This window comes from Meles meles, chromosome 11 (assembly GCF_922984935.1).
Source record: "Meles meles chromosome 11, mMelMel3.1 paternal haplotype, whole genome shotgun sequence".
Taxonomy (NCBI): domain Eukaryota; kingdom Metazoa; phylum Chordata; class Mammalia; order Carnivora; family Mustelidae; genus Meles; species Meles meles.
The window spans coordinates 93,727,256-93,744,973 of NC_060076.1; the positions used below are offsets into that span (position 1 = coordinate 93,727,256).

Sequence of the window (17,718 nt, forward strand, 5' to 3'; positions counted from 1 at the left end):
CTTAACAATGTCTCAAAAAAATGGCAGTAGTTATATTTTTTGCCACATTAAATTTTCATATCCCTTTGGATCTATTTCTGCATTTCTTCTCTGTTCCATTAATGTGCTTAGATCTGGTCAATTTTACCTTTTCCATCTGTGTTTTGTCACTGTCATTTTTGGACTGTCATCACCTAATTTGAATAGCAGTCATATATGGTTAATATTTATTGAGTATCTTGTATGTAAGTACTATTATATTCACTATGTGGATCATTGCATTTAAATTTTAAATTGACACTTGGAGTCCATACTGTTGTCTTTCATCATATATGAAGTTATATTGAAAGCTGAGGAAGTAAGTTTTATTCAAAGTTATACAGCTGGTGTGTATTAGAAAGAAGGGATAAATTAGGTATTTAGATTCCATTTACTGTAAGGCATAACTTCTAGCATGCTTTGCTTTATTGTGCATTGAAGTTACTGCATGTTTTATAAATTGAAGGTTTGATAATTTTGATAATTCTCACAATATTTCAAGACTTCATTATTGTTATATTTGTTATAGTCATTTGTGATCAGTGATCTTTGATATTACTGTTGAATTTGTTTTAGGGTGCCACAAACAGTGCCCACAAACTTAATCCATGAATGTTGGGTGTGCTCTGACTGTTCTACTGGTCCACTGTTTCCCTGTCTTTCTCTGGGGTCTCCTAATCTCCTAAAAAACAACTATATGGAAATCAGGTCAGTTAATAACCCTACAACGGCCTGTAAGTGTTCAAGCGGAAGGGGAAGCTGCATGCCTCTCACTATCAGCCAGAGGCTAGACATGACTAAAGCTCAGTGAGGAAGGCGTGTTGAAAGCTGAGGCCTCTGATGCCGGTTAGCCAGGTTGTGAATCGAAGGAAAAGCTCCTGAAGGAAATTAAAAGTGCTACCTCAGTGAACACAGGAATGATAGGAGAGTGAAACTGCTTTATTGCTGATACAGAGAACATTTAGTGGATAAGAGGTCCAACCAGCCACGACATTCTCCTCAGCCAAAGCGGAAGGCCCCGACTCTCTCTTCAGTTCTGTGCAGGCAGAGAGAGGGGAGGAAGCTGCAGGAGCGAAGCCTGAAGCGAGCAGAGATCGTGCATGAGGTTTAAGGAAGGAGGCCGCGTCCGTGGCACGAAAGTGCAAGGCGAAGCAACACGCGCTGCCGTAGGAGCTGCAGCAAGTGACCAGGAGATCCAGAAAATCCGGAAGATCGAGAACGTTCCCGAAGGCGGCTGCACTGACCAGCAGATTTTCAGGGTGGATGCGGGAGCCTCCCACGGGAAGAAGGTGCCATGGAGGACTTCCCTGGCTGGACAGGAGGAGTCAGTGCTGCCTTCACAGCTTCCACGGACAGGCTGATGGTCTGGTCGGGGCCAGTGCAGTTGGTGACTTTTAACGTGTAGCAGGTGCTGATTTATCATGTCTCCAATCCTAGGGCCCTAGGAATTACGTCAAGTCCCCTCTGCCTGTGCTCTGTGAATGGAACAGCAGAACCTAGAGGACAGGACATCTGTTCACAGCATGATGTACTCAGTGTTTTAAGCCCATTGTTGAGACCCGCCTGAGGAAAAAAAAGAAAGATTCCTTTCACATTATCATCACTTACCGACTGTGCACCTGATCGCCGCAGAGTTCTGATGGAGTCGGACAGTGAGATTTACGTTGTTTTCTTGTCTGCTAACACAACATCCGTTCTGCAGCGCATGGATCGAGGAGTCATTTCAAGTGGAAACGAGTCTTTTTTTTAATTTTTTAATCAATTATGTTCATTTTTTATTGGAGTACAAGAGTGTTATACTAGTTGCAGGGGTGCAGGGGTGCAGTATAATGATTCAGCAGTGGTTACTCGGCGCCCATCAGGATAAGTGGGCTCTTGAGTCCTGGATCGCTCGCCCATCCCCCCTCCCCTTCTGGCAACCACCCGTTGGTTCTCTGTATTTAAGAGTCTTTGTCTCTGTTTTTCTTTGTTTTGTTTCTTACTCAAGTCTTCTTCCTTAAGAAGTACATTTCACAGGACTCTACCTGCCATACGTAGTGATTCCTCGGATGGAGCTGGGCAAGGTCAATTGAAAACCTTCTGGGGAAGATTCACCGTCCTAGACGCATTCATGATTCATGGGGAGCCACCAACATCTCAGCGTTATTGGGAATTTGGGAGAAGTGGATTCCAGTCTTCATGGATGACTTTGAGGGGTTCAGGATTTCAGAGGAAGAGGTCTCTGCGGGAGTGGTGGAGATAGCAAGAGAGCCAGAATCAGAAGTGGAGCCTGAGGATGGGACGGACCCGCTGCAGACTCCGGATACAGCTTGAATGCATGAAGGGTTGCTGCCGACGAATGAGCAGAGAAAGTGGTTTGTGGAGGTGCCGCGAAGCCTGTTGAAATGACAACAGAGGGTTTGGAATCTCGCATCAGCTTAGTGGATAGAGCAGCAAGTGGGTTTGGGAGGTTTGTTTGACCCCACGATTTTGAAAGTTGTGTGGGTAAAAGCTATCAGAGAGCACTGCAGGCTGCCCAGAAAGTTTCATGAAGGGAAGAGTCAGTCGATGCACCAGACTTCATTGTTGCTTTAAGAAGTGGCCACAGCCACCCTGACCTTCAGCAACCGCCACCCTGTTCAGTCAGCAGCCATCACCGGCAAAAAGATTTTGAGTTGCAGAAAGCTCAGATGATAGCGTTTTGTTAGCAATCAAGTATTTTTTTTTCCCATTTTATTTATTTTTTTCAGCATAACAGTATTCATTGTTTTTGCACAACACCCAGTGCTCCATGCAAAACGTGCCCTCCCTATTACCCACCACCTGTTCCCCCAACCTCCCACCCCTGACCCTTCAAAACCCTCAGGTTGTTTTTCAGAGTCCATAGTCTCTTATAGTTCGACTCCCCTCCCCAATGTCCATAGCCCCCTCCCCCTCTCCCAATCCCACCTCCCCCCAGCAACCCCCAGTTTGTTTTGTGAGATTAAGAGTCATTTGTGGTTTGTCTCCCTCCCAATCCCATCTTGTTTCATTTATTCTTCTCCTATCTCCCTAACCCCCCATGTTGCTTCTCCATGTCCTCATATCAGGGAGATCATATGATAGTTGTCTTTCTCCGATTGACTTATTTCACTAAGCATGATACGCTCTAGTTCCACCCACGTCGTCGCAAATGGCAAGATTTCGTTTCTTTTGATGGCTGCATAGTATTCCATTGTGTATATATACCACATCTTCTTTATCCATTCATCTGTTGATGGACATCTAGGTTCTTTCCATAGTTTGGCTATTGTAGACATTGCTGCTATAAACATTCGGGTACACGTGCCCCTTCGGATCACTACGTCTGTATCTTTAGGGTAAATACCCAGTAGTTCAATTGCTGGGTCATAGGGTAGTTCTATTTTCAACATTGTGAGGAACCTCCATGCTGTTTTCCAGAGTGGTTGCACCAGCTTGCATTCCCACCCACAGTGGAGGAGGGTTCCCCTTTCTCCGCATCCTCGCCAGCATCTGTCATTTCCTGACTTGTTAATTTTAGCCATTCTGACTGGTGTGAGGTGATATCTCATTGTGGTTTTGATTTGTATTTCCCTGATGCCGAGTGATGTGGAGCACTTTTTCATGTGTCTGTTGGCCATCTGGATGTCTTCTTTGCAGAAATGTCTGTTCATGTCCTCTGCCCATTTCTTGATTGGATTGTTTGTTCTTTGGGTGTTGAGTTTGCTAAGTTCCTTATAGATTTTGGATACTAGCCCTTTATCTGATATGTCGTTTGCAAATATCTTCTCCCATTCTGTCAGTTGTCTTTTGGTTTTGTTAACTGTTTCCTTTGCTGTGCAAAAGCTTTTGATCTTGATGAAATCCCAATAGTTCATTTTTGCCCTTGCTTCCCTTGCCTTTGCCGTTGTTCCTAGGAAGATGTTGCTACGGCTGAGGTCAAAGAGGTTGCTGCCTGCATTCTCCTCAAGGATTTTGATGGATTCCTTTCTCACATTGAGGTCCTTCATCCATTTGGAGTCTACTTTCGTGTGTGGTGTAAGGAAGTGGTCCAATTTTCATTTTTCTGCATGTGGCTGTCCAATTTTCCCAGCACCATTTATGGAAGAGGCTGTCTTGTTTCCATTGGACATTCCTTCCTGCTTTGTCGAAGATTAGTTGACCATAGAGTTGAGGGTCGATTTCTGGGCTCTCTATTCTGTTCCACTGATCTATGTGTCTGTTTTTGTGCCAGTACCATGCTGTCTTGATGATGACAGCTTTGTAATAGAGCTTGAAGTCCGGAATTGTGATGCCACCAACTTTGGCTTTCTTTTTCAATATTCCTTTGGCTATTCGAGGTCTTTTCTGGTTCCATATAAATTTTAGGATTATTTGTTCCATTTCTTTGAAAAAAATGGATGGTATTTTGATAGGGATTGCATTAAATGTGTAGATTGCTTTAGGTAGCATGGACATTTTCACAATATTTATTCTTCCAATCCAGGAGCATGGAACATTTTTCCATTTCTTTGTGTCTTCCTCAGTTTCTTTCATGAGTACTTTATAATTTTCTGTGTATAGATTCTTAGCCTCTTTGGTTAGGTTTATTCCTAGGTATCTTATAGTTTTGGGTGCAATTGTAAATGGGATTGACTCCTTAATTTCTCTTTCTTCTGTCTTGTTGTTGGTGTACAGAAATGCAACTGATTTCTGTGCATTGATTTTATATCCTGACACTTTACTGAATTCCTGTATAAGTTCTAGCAGTTTTGGAGTGGAGTCTTTTGGGTTTTCCACATACAGTATCATATCATCTGCGAAGAGTGATAGTTTGACTTCTTCTTTACCAATTTGGATGCCTTTAATTTCTTTTTGTTGTCTGATTGCTGAGGCTAGGACTTCTAATACTATGTTGAATAGCAGTGGTGATAATGGACATCCCTGCCGTGTTCCTGACCTTAGTGGAAAAGCTTTCAGTTGTTCTCCATTGAGAATGATATTTGCGGTGGGTTTTTCATAGATGGCTTTGATAATATTGAGGTATGTGCCCTCTATCCCTACACTTTGAAGAGTTTTGATCAGGAAGGGATGCTGTACTTTCTCAAATGCTTTTTCAGCATCTATTGAGAGTATCATATGGTTCTTGTTCTTTCTTTTATTAATGTGTTGTATCACATTGATTGATTTGCGGATGTTGAACCAAACCTGCAGCCCTGGAATAAATCCCACTTGATCGTAGTGAATAATCCTTTTAATGTACTGTTGAATCCTATTGGCTAGTATTTTGGCGAGAATTTTCACATCTGTGTTCATCAAGGATATTGGTCTGTAGTTCTCTTTTTTGGTGGGATCCTTGTCTGGTTTTGGGATCAAGGTGATGCTGGCCTCATAGAATGAGTTTTCCTTCCATTTCTATTTTTTGGAACAGTTTCAGGAGAATAGGAATTAGTTCTTCTTTAAATGTTTGGTAGAATTCCCCTGGGAAGCCGTCTGGCCCTGGGCTTTTGTTTGTTTGGAGATTTTTGATGACTGTTTCAATCTCCTTACTGGTTATGGGCCTGTTCAGGTTTTCTATTTCTTCCTGGTTCAGTTGTGGTAGTTTATATGTCTCCAGGAATGCATCCATTTCTTCCAGATTGTCCAATTTGTTGGCGTAGAGTTGCTCATAGTATGTTCTTATAATTGTGTGTATTTCTTTGGTGTTAGTTGTGATCTCTCCTCTTTCATTCATGATTTTATTTATTTGGGTCCTTTCTCTTTTCTTTTTGATGAGTCTGGCTAGGGGTTTATCAATCTTATTGATTCTTTCAAAAGAACCAGCTCCTAGTTTCATTGATTTTTTCTATTGTTTTTTTGGTTTCTATTTCATTGATTTCTGCTCTGATCTTTATGATTTCTCTTCTCCTGCTGGGTTTAAGGTTTCTTGTTCTTTCTCCAGCTCCTTTACGTGTAGGGTTAGGTTGTGTACTTGAGACCTTTCTTGTTTCTTGAGAAAGGCTTGTACCGCTATATATTTTCCTCTCAGGACTGCCTTTGCAGTGTCCCACAGATTTTGAACTGTTGTGTTTTCATTGTCATTTGTTTCCATGAATTTTTTCAATTCTTCTTTAATTTCCTGGTTGACCCATTCATTCTTTAGAAGGATGCTGTTTAGTCTCCATGTATTTGGGTTCTTTCCAGCTTTCCTCTTGTGATTGAGTTCTAGCTTCAGAGCATTGTGGTCTGAAAATATGCAGGGAATGATCCCAATCTTTTGATACCGGTTGAGACCTGATTTGTGACCCAGGATGTGATCTATTCTGGAGAAGGTTCCATGTGCACTAGAGAAGAATGTGTATTCTGTTGCTTTGGGATGAAATGTTCTGAATATATCTGTGATGTCCATCTGGTCCAGTGTGTCATTTAAGGCCTTTATTTCCTTATTGATCTTTTGCTTGGATGATCTGTCCATTTCAGTGAGGGGAGTGTTCAAGTCCCCTACTATTATTGTATTATTATTGATGTGTTTCTTTGATTTTGTTATTAATTGGTTGATATAGTTGGCTGCTCCCACGTTAGGGGCATAGATATTTAAAATTGTTAGATCTTCTTGTTGGACAGACCCTTTGAGTAGGATATAGTGTCCTTCCTCCTCTCTCATTATAGTCTTTGGCTTAAAATCTAATTGATCTGATATAAGGATTGCCACCCCAGCTTTCTTCTGATGCCCATTAGCATGGTAAATTGTTTTCCACCCCCTCACTTTAAATCTGGAGGTGTCTTCACGTCTAAAATGAGTTTCTTGTAGGCAACAAACTGATGGGTTTTGTTTTTTATCCATTCTGATACCCTGTGTCTTTTGATTGGGGCATTTAGCCCATTAACATTCAGGGTAACTATTGAGAGATATGAATTTAGTGCCATTATTAGTCTGTAAGGTGACTGTTACTGTATATTGTCTCTGTACCTTTCTGATCTACTACTTTAAGGCTCTCTCTTTGCTTAGAGGACCCCTTTCAATATTTCCTGTAGAGCTGGTTTGGTGTTTACGAATTCTTTCAGTTTTTGTTTGTCCTGGAAGCTTTTTATCTCTCCTTCTATTTTCAATGATAGCCTAGCTGGATAGAGTATTCTTGGCTGCATGTTTTTCTCGTTTAGTGCTCTGAATATATCATGCCAGCTCTTCCTGGCCTGCCAGGTCTCTGTGGATAAGTCTGCTGCCAATCTAATATTTTTACCATTGTATGTTACAGACTTCTTTTCTCGGGCTGCTTTCAGGATTTTCTCTTTGTCACTAAGACTTGTAAATTTTACTATTAGGTGACGGGGTGTGGACCTATTCTTGTTGACTTTGAGGGGGGTTCTCTGCATCTCCTGGATTTTGATGCTTGTTCCCTTTGCCATATTAGGGAAATTCTCTCCAATAATTCTCTCCTATAGACCTTCTGCTCCCCTCTCTGTTTCTTCTTCTTCTGGAATCCCAATTATTCTAATGTTGTTTCGTCTTATGGTGTCACTTATCTCTCGAATTCTCCCCTCATGGTCCAGTAGCTGTTTGTCCCTCTTTTGTTCGGCTTCTTTATTCTCTGTCATTTGGTCTTCTATATCACTAATTCTTTCTTCTGCCTCATTTATCCTAGCAGTGAGAGCCTCCATTTTTGATTGTACCTCATTAATAGCTTTTTTGATTTCAACTTGGTTAGATTTTAGTTCTTTAATTTCTCCAGAAAGGGCTTTAATATCTCCAGAGAGGGTTTCTCTAATAATCTTCCATGCCTTTTTCGAGCCCGGCTAGAATGTTCAGAAACGTCATTCTGAACTCTTGATCTGACATATTACCAATGTCTGTGTTGATTAGGTCCCTAGCCTTCGGTAGTGTCTCTTGTTCTTTTGTTTGTGGTGATTTTTTCCGCCTTGTCATTTTGTCCAGATAAGAGAATATGAAGGAGCAAATAAAATACTAAAAGGGTGGCAAAGACCCCAGAAAAATGCGCTGTAACCAAGTGAGAAGAGACCCCAAATTGTGGGGGGGAGAAAGGAGATAAAAAGAGGTTCAGAAAAAAAAAAAAGAAAAAAATTTAAAAAATAAAACAAATAAAGAAAAAATATAAAAAAGAAAGAAAAAATATATATATTTAGATAAACTAGTCAAAAAACGTTAAAAAAGAAAAGGGTAAAAGTTTTAAAAAATTTAGCAGAAGAAGAAAAAAGAAAAAAGATTGAAAAAAGAAAAAAGAAAAAAAAATTGAAGTAGCCGGAAGACTAAAGAATCATGGGGAGAAAGCCATGAGTTCCGTGCTTTGCTTTCTCCTCCTCTGGAATTGTGCTGCTTTCTTAGGAATTGAACCTACTTTCCTTGATAGATGAACTTCATCCTGGCTGGATATTTTGTTGATCTTCTGGGGGAGGGGCCTGTTGTAGTGACTCTCAAGTGTCTTTGCCCGAGGTGGATTTGCACCGCCCTTACCGGCGGCCGGACTAAGTAATCGGCTCGGGTTCACTTTTGGGAGCTTCTGTTCCCTGAACGCTTTCCGTAGAGTTCCGGAAGACGGGAATGAAAATGGCGGCCTCCTAGTCTCCGGCCCGGAGGAGCCTAGAGCCTGGGGCTCCACTCCTCAGTGCGCCCCCAGAGGAGAGCACCCAATCACTCCCGTATCCCCAGCCTCTAGCCGCGCTCCGAGCTCACCCAGCCCGCGACCAGTTCAAGGTAACCTCGAGCTGAGAGTTCAGTCCTCGGCTCTGTCTCTGCAGCCGGCTTCTCCGTTCTAATACCTGCAAGCTCTGCGACATCCGACACCCCCGATCCTTCTGTGACCCTGCGGGACCTGGGGCCACGCTGACCCCGCATGGGCTTCACCCTGGTTTAGCCTCTGGAGCAATGTCCCTCAGTGGAACAGAACAGTCCTGATTTTGTGCTCCGTTCCTCCGCCGCTTGCCGGGAGCCAGCCCCTCCCCCCGCGGTCTATCTTCCCGTCGTTTTAGATTCACTTCTCCGCCAGTCCTACCTTTCAGAAAGTGGTTGATTTTCTGTTTCTAGAGTTGCTGTTCTTCTTCTCTTCGATCTCCCGTTGGATTTGTAGGTGTTTGCAATGCTTAGATAAGCTATGGAGCTGATCTCCTGCTACCTGATGTAGTCTCAGCCTGCTACTTCTCCGCCATCTTGACTACTCCCCCCAAGTATTTTTTAATTAAGGTATTACATTATATTTTTAAACATAATGCTATTGGTTATGGAAAAGTCAACAGAATGATGTAAATATAACTTGTATATGTGCTGGAAGACCAAAAAAATTCATCTGAGTTGCTTTTTGCAAAATTTGCTTATTATGGGGGGTCTGGAACTGAAGCCGCACTGTCTATGAAGTATGTCTGCAGTACATTGTGCTTACTTATTCCTCTGTGGATGGACATTTGGGTTCCTTCCATATTTAACCTGTTGTGGATAATTCTGCTACGAACAGGTGTGTTCACATGTCTTTGAGACCCGGATTTCAGTTTATTTGGGTTTATACCCCAGTAGAATTTCTGTATTATATAGTAATTCTATTTTTCATTTTTTGAGGAACTCTATAACATTTTTCTCATATTCCCAACAGAGCACAAGGATTCTAATTCCTACACATCCTTGCCAACACTTTGTTTCAAAAGTTTGTTTTTAGTTTTGATTTGTATTTCCCTAATGATTAGTGATATTGAGTATTTTCTCTTTGTTGGAGTCCTTAATGAGGCTGTTTGGATTTTGTTTTTGTGGAGTTTTAAGAATTCTCTACATGTTTGGGATATTAATCCCTTATAAATGTTTGTTGCAACCATAAGAGACTCTTAATCTCACAAAACAAACTGAGGGTTGCGGGGGGGGTGGTTGGGAGAGGGCGGTTGGGTTATGGACATTGGGGAGGGTATGTGCTACGGTAAGTGCTGTGAAGTGTGTAAACCTGGCGATTCACAGACCTGTACCCCAGGGGCTAATAATGCATTATATGTTAATTTAAAAATAAAAAATTTTTAAAAAGTAAATGTTTGTTGCTGTCCTGTTACCACAAAATGAAAGCCAAACTCTGGCCTGGTGTTTAGAACCTAATTTTCCCCTACCTTTAGCACACTGAAAGCACAATTCCTGTGTAATGGCTGTGTTCATTTGCTATTTGTTTACTTGGTGTGCCTTACCAACTGTGTGGTTTACATAACAGAGCACTTTGAGGTAGTTGAGAAGCTGAAGTCAAACATCTTACATATAAAGCTTTTCTCTCAACTCCCTTACTCTCCCTTGTACCCAAGAAATAACTGATTCCTCATACACAATCTCATAGCACTTAATAGTCATAATCTATGACTTATAGAATATATTCTTAATATATTCTACAAGAATATGATATATTCTATAAGAATATAATATATTCATAAGAATATATTCTTATGAAAACAAACAATGAAAAGTGAAATTTTGAACTTTATCTGCCTTTTTGGATTCCAATCCCAGTTTGCTGGGCAGTAAGCTTTGTATCTCTTGGGTAAATAAAAACCTTGGAGTAGAATTGCTGGGTCATATCACATGCCTGATGATTTTAGATTGGTTGATGTAAACTGTGTGACATTATTGAGTGTCCGGGTTTTCTTTCTTTTCTTTAGGCAATGTTGAGATTATTTTGAATGGCAGTTAAGTTGTAGATCTCCTTGATCCTTTTGAGGCTTGTTTGTATGTTTTTAAGGTGGCTTCAGCCTTTCTCTAGGTTAGCTGAACCATTCTGAGCTGTCCATGGAATGTCCTAGTCCTTAAACAAGGTCTTTGGTCTCTGGCTGGTCAGAACTGGAATGTCTCCCAACCCTGCATGAGCTTTGCAACTGAAGATGCTGGTGGTTATTCATTGGCAGGCAGTGTGGGGTCTCACCATATATTTACACAGCTTAGTATTCACAAAGACTTGAGGGGAGCCTTTTTCTGGATCTTCTGCTGCTGGTACTCTTTTCCATAAATGACTCTTTTCCTGCTTCTACTTCTCTGAACATGATAAGACTGTCATGTTGTGTTCTCCTGCTCTACATGGTCATCGGAGAGTGGCTTCTGTTAGAGAAGTTATTTTTGTTTTTGTTTTCTTCACAGTCTTATGTTTCCTGTTATCCAGTGTCTCAGTATAGTTGTTGCCTCTATTTTCTCCAGTTTTCTTTATTGTTCCTGGAGGGCTACCTTCGTACTAGTTCCTCTATTACTATAATAAATAATAAAGTGGACACCTGCCCGTAAGTCAGCTCGAGCGGTTTTGTTTCTTTTATTGGAATCTGTTTTACCACATCTAGATACCATTATTTTATTTCATCCAGAAATACTTTGATTATTGATATTCTAGTAAAGAATTGTGTTGACTACAAGTGGTAACCCATGAGGTAGGAGTGTGAGGAAAGAAATTTTTTGAGCTTTTCCATAACTATGATTGGAGAACCAAAGCTTCTTGGTCCCAGAATTCATCTAGGATTGCCGGAACTTACTAGATTAAGTGTAGCACATTCCAAAATCTTTTTAAGATCCAAAAAGCCGAGTTGCTAAGGGAGCAGATCTTAGAAGTTCTCATCACAAAGTGATAGGATGTACTTATTATGTTTTGTATCTTAAACTTACACAGATTCTATGTCAGTTATACCTCAATAAAATGAGGGGGAAAAGGATTTGAAAATCTGAAATGAGATTCTTCTTCACTGTCATTATCAAACACTTGTCGTATGCCTCCTATTATTATTTGTACAGATGCTAGAGAGGTGTAAGATGTGAGTGAAGAGAGAACTATTTAGAGATAATGGCGATATGCAGCAGCAAATGCCAAATGAATGAATGTCCCCCAAAGTGATAATAGCATTAAGGAAAGTGCTAGGTTGTGAGGGGAAGTTTTGTGCTTAGGATTTGAGCTATACTTGGAAGGAAAGATCAGACTTAGGTAATTAACGTTGATAGATGAAACACTGTATAATTAGCCATACTCTTAAAGTTCCTGTCTATCCCCTCCATCTCCAAAACCCATGAGGTTGTGTACCACACTGTTATTTTCTTTGGCTGGCACTGAAACTATTTGAGATGTCCTGCATAATCACCTTATTTAGCCCTCCAAAACATATTTGACATAAATCAAAGGCATTTTTTTCTTTTAAGACTTCTCTGTAATTTTTGTGACAAATTTCTAAGTACAATAGTTTGAGTTTTGATTTTTGTCAGTTTCATGGGAAACTGCTTCCTCCTCAAGACTGTGAGAAGTTTGATTAGTTGACCTACCCTATGGAAGCATTTCATTTTTTATTGCCCTTTGGAGGCTACCTGTTGACGTGAATGCCTTGCATTCATTAGAATGAAAGCTGGGAAATATAATTCATAAAAAATATATTTCTCCTTTATTTTGAAGGATAATTTTTCTGGGTATAGAATTTTTGGTTGAGGTATGTCATCCCATTGCCTCTGGCTTTCTTGGTTTTTGATGAGAAACTGGCTTCTAATCTTACTGAGGATCTCTTGTTGTGTATGACTCACTTTTCTTGCTGCATTCAAGATTCTCTTTGTCTCTTGGGGTTCCTGGATGACTCAGTTGGTTAAGCATCTACCTTTTGCTCAGGTCATGATCCCAGTGTCCTGGGATCAAGCCCCACATTGGACTCCCTGCCCACTGGGGAGTCTGCTTCTCTCTGTCCCTCTCCCTGATCTTGCTCTCTCTCTCTCTCTCTCTCTCTCTGTCTCAAATAAATAAATAAAAACTTAAAAAAAAAAATAGTGCCTCACACCATACAAGGCACTGTTTCAAGTACTTCTTTAAAAAAAAAAAAAAATTCTCTGATAGAAGCCACTCTCCAGATGACCATGCAGGGCAGGAGAACCAAGTAGAATTTTTAAATTCTAGTTGGAGTTTTCTGAACTTACTGGATGGTTAGATTTTTATCTTTGTAGAATTTTTTTGTTTGTTTTTCAACCGTTACTTGTTCAGATATTCTTCCTGCTCCTTTCTTTTGCCTTGTGTTTGGGACTGACATTACATCTTTGTTGGTCTGGATTGTAGTGTCCCACAAGTCTCTTAAACTATGCTCATTTTTCTTCATTCTTTTTCTTTCTTCTCCTCAGATGACATTGTTAATAAAAATCACACACAAACAGTAATCAAGAACTATTAATCTGGGGCGCCTGGGTGGCTCAGTGGGTTAAAGCCGCTGCCTTCGGCTCAGGTCATGATCTCAGGGTCCTGGGATCGAGCCCCGCATCGGGCTCTCTGCTCAGCAGGAGCCTGCTTCCTCCTCTCTCTCTGCCTGCCTCTCTGCCTACTTGTGATCTCTCTCTGTCAAATAAATAAATAAAATCTTTAAAAAAAAAAAAAAAAAAAGAACTATTAATCTGTTGAATTTTACTGGACCATAGTCTTAACTATTAGTTATTTGATGTAGTATACTATATGATCGACATAGGCCATGTCCCTGTTATAGAGGATAAAGCAGCACTGTGTACCAATTCTGGTTCTTAAAGCTTCTGCCCAGAAGTGGAGCAAGTAATTCCCCCTTGCGACTTAAAGGTCAGAGTCAATCACATGACCAATTTTAAGTGGGGAGAAAAGCACAGTTCTCTCCACCCAGGAGTGAAGAATATTTTCTTTGCCAATAGTTTGAATGACAGCCAGATATATGTGTACAGTGTGATTTTACCTGTCTGTCTCTGACAAGCCTCTGTTACTAAGCAGGAACTATAATTCTTATGAGCACTTATTATCTCCTTTCAAAAATGACTTGGATAAAGTCTGAAAAGACATTTCTACTGCTGTTGTCCAATCCTAGGCCTCCCTCATGTACTCTTATTGAGTCTCCTATTAATTTACAGATGCTTCTCCCTCTCCCCACTCCATCCGCCATCTATTTCTTTCTTCAGATGAAGTTATTATTAGTCTCCTTGACTCTCCAGGAGTTTTCAGTGGCCTAGGATCTGGAGTGGAAGCCACAGGTTCACATGTCAGTTCCTTCACCTACTAACTCTGTGACCATGAACAAAATTCTTAATATGTCTAAGCTTTAGTTTCTTTTCTGGAAAAAGGGGGGAAACTCATGCCTGTTTCAAAGGATTATAAACATTCAGTTGAGATAATGTGTGCAGAACATTTTGTAAACCATACTTAGTAAATGCTCAGTTTAATGCTGTATTTCCTGACAGTCCGGGCTTTTTATAACCTGGTTTTATTGTTCCCGTCTCAGCTTCCATGATTCCCTTCCAAAAGTCTGATGCTATACTCTCAAATTATTGTTGAACTATAAGTGATGATATTTTCTATCAGCAATTTAGATTTTAATTGATGTAATTCTTAACACATTACTAAATTTTATTATATTTGGAAGACGACATGGAAACTTCCATGTGAAATTTACCTCTAATTTTATAAAGGCGTCATTGTGGAGTCAGGATTTGCTTAAATTTGCTTAAAATTCTTAGAATACTTTAGTTCTGTAATAAATGAGAGTATTTATATAAAGGAAAATAGAGGGCTTCCAGTTTGAAGGTCATAATAAGGTTTTTTCATCCTTCCTTTTGAAAATAACCAACGGAATAAAAAGTTGAAATACTGTTTCCCTCTTTAATGAAAGTTAGAAGCATCTTTAACCCATGGGCTAAAAATTGGAGAAGGAAGAATGTCAAACCAAAGAGCCTAGGGTTACTTACATGATGCTGATAAAAAGCAAGCTTTATAAATACAGAGAACAAACTAATGGTTACCAAGGGATGGGGGAGCTGGGGGGTGGGTGGGCTGAATGGGTTGAAGGAAAGTGGGAGATACAGGCTTCCAGTTATGGAGGGAATAAGCCATAGGGATAAAAGGCACAGCATCGGGAATATAGTCATTGGCATTAGGATAACACTGTACAGTGACAGATGGTAACTACACTTGGCGTGAGCACAGCATAATGTATATACTTAACAAATCACTGTTTTGTACACCTGAAACTAATGTTAACATTGTGTATCACGTGTACTTCAATTTGAACAATACAAGAATGAAGAAAAAGAAAAGCAACTCGTTTGATCTGCAAAACCATGGAGAGACTCAGGAATTAAATGCAGTAGTACTGTAGAACATAAAAGTGAGCGAGGGGCCATAAATGGGATTGGTTTAAAAAGCTGAATAAAAAATAAGGAGTTTTATGTTTCGGCATCACAGGTGACAGAAAACATTTTGTCTAATTAAGCCAGAGGGATTCCAGACACAGTAGGGCAAGGAGAGATGCTAAGCTAAAGGTGGGGGTTAGATGAAAGTTGTCATACTGAACAGTAAGATGTCAAGCTTTCTTCCTCTGCTTGGTTCCAGACTTGCCAGCTTCCATGCTTAAATATCCCGGGCAGGATTGAGGAATCCTTCCTGGGGCAATTAAATCCGTCCAGAAAATTGACCCAACAGGCTCTGATATTTGAAGACCTCAAGAAAAATACCAGCTGGCCACTACCAGTTGACAAGCCCAGCCTGAACACAGAGCTTATAATTGGCTCTTTTCTTGTTAACCTGTTCAACATGAACGAACAGCCAGGGATTGATAGTTCGTCATCTTGGGAAAGCTTCCAGTGTTTTTAGGAGACACAACAGAAAAAAGGAAGCTCAAAGGAAGCAGGCAGTGCAGGAACAAAGCCACTTTGAAGAAATGATAATTTGCAACCTCAGACAGGTGTTTAATTAAACGAAGAAACATGGTGCTGTGCAAAGAAAGGGAAAGCAGGTGAGAAAGTTCCTGGAAGGAAAGGACAAAAGAAGAAATTTCACATTCAGTGAAGCTTCGGAAGAAATAGTTGAGGAACTCTACCAATAAGAGAGAAAAAAGGGGAGAATTAGGAGTTCTAGGAAGAGATGAGAGAAGTGGAAAATTAGTATGTTAAGTAAACAAACACGTAAATTTCCCAGACCCAAACTAAAGACCAGCTTGTAGGTGCTCCGTGCAAACAGTGATAAGTTCACATGCTTATAAAAAAGTATGTTCTGAAATTTTAGAACTCTCTAGAAATCAAAGATCAGTCCTAAAATCTTCCCGGTAGGAAAAACATCAGAAATAGTCTGTGAATAAGGATGTCCTCAAACTCCAAGCCACACATTAAAAGTCTAAAAGACATTGGTGGAAAGCCTTTAAAATGCTGAAAGAAATACATTGGGTTGAGCCTTTGTTCAGGAATTTGTCAAGCATGCACTAAAGAGAGTAGTGCAATGGTAAACCCTAAATCCATCTCCCACATTCAGAAGTTACCAATATCTGTCTCTCCCAATGCTTGTATGCTTTTCGTATTTTGAAGCAAAATTTCAGATACCGTATCATTTCAGCCCTAAATAGATTTATCAGTAACACGTAGACATTTAATTAAAGAAATAAAGCTACAATCTTATTATATCTAACAAAATTACTAATGTATTAATATCATCAAATACTTTGTGTTTTCTTTACTTTAACACAAGGCTGTCTTTTTTAGGAATTGGTTTCTTCAGACCAGAATCTCTTGCATTTGGTGGATATGTCTTAAGTTTCTGCTTTTTACATAATGGTTTTATGTGGATTTATTCATTTTATTAATTCCCTGGGTTTGTTGTTTTGATGGGGATAACAGAATTGTGATTTTTTAAAATTCTACCATTCCTTCTGCATTCCGTAGCTGTCATTATGTAAAAAAGAACTTTCTTTCATTATCTGTTTGATGTTTACCCTGAAATGTAGTCCATTTAGGAAAAACAGAAGAGATGCTTCTTTACCTTACAGTAATGAGTTGTGTTCTCAGAACTTCCAGAGGACACCAGCTAATGAGTGTTTAGTATTGCTGTAACTACAGGAGTTTTTACATTTTTGAGTTCTTATCAATTACAGCCATTCTTTTAAATCAGATTGTCAAATCTTTAGCTTGTGGGGGAGCCCATAAAAATTGTGTATTTAAATGACATCCTTGCTGTCAGACTCAAGGCTCATCTTAACATATCTTGCCCCTGTCTCGGAGTAAGTCAGCCCTCCAAAGAGCTTTGGTTTCTTTCCGTGCAAAATGGTATTTTGAAGACCAGGACTTGATGCTAATTGTTATTTGGTTATATTTGCTCTTAGGGCTTTTTAGCATACAGAGATAGACAGTAAATTTTACAAAGAGAAAATTTTATTGTGAGTTAATACTGAAATCTTTAATGCAAATTAAAGATTAAGCTAAGAGTCAAAGGTTTTAAAAGCTTTGAAATTTTTAAAAATTTTGAAAGTTTAAGTTTTAGTTCTCTAGTTTTGTATTTGTTTATTTTATTGATAACCTTGGTTCCTAATAATGTAAACATGATTTCTTACTTGCTTTGTCCTATTGTATACATAGTAATTCCAAAAATAATATCACTATTATTGTAACAATATTATTACTAAATATAGTTTGATTCTTTGAGGATTTTGATCCTTAGGAGGTTTCCCACCAAGAGTGCACACAATACTACTTGAAATCTTACTTATGCTGTTTGCTCAGTACACAATAAAGTTTGCTTATTTGTGCTGCTAGCTTGATATACAATTAAGTTTCTTTTCTGTTTTTAGAGATTGGGGTTTTTTTGTTGATTTTAATTTTAATTTGGTTTATTACATGAAATATTTTCATGTCCCAAAGTTTAAAAAAATATAGCATTCTTTACCCTGTATTTTGTCTTCCATTGGAGATAACCATTTTCATTCTAGTTTTGGCCATCCTTTTCATTTTTAAAATATGAGCACACGCACTTAAACATTTGTATTTTTTGCACTGTCGTCCAGATACAGCAGATT

At 39.5% G+C, this 17,718-nt stretch overlaps 1 protein-coding gene across 1 annotated transcript in view; it reads left to right on the forward strand.

Annotated features, from left to right (window-relative positions):
• Positions 1-17,718, forward strand: part of RIC1 (RIC1 homolog, RAB6A GEF complex partner 1) — a 113,940-nt gene that overhangs the window by 30,455 nt on the left and 65,767 nt on the right. The window contains exons 3-5 of the mRNA XM_046023388.1: positions 1,676-1,692; positions 4,783-4,808; positions 16,143-16,146. Coding sequence (XP_045879344.1) covers positions 1,676-1,692; positions 4,783-4,808; positions 16,143-16,146 — 47 coding nt within the window. The remainder of the gene's footprint in view (positions 1-1,675; positions 1,693-4,782; positions 4,809-16,142; positions 16,147-17,718) is intronic.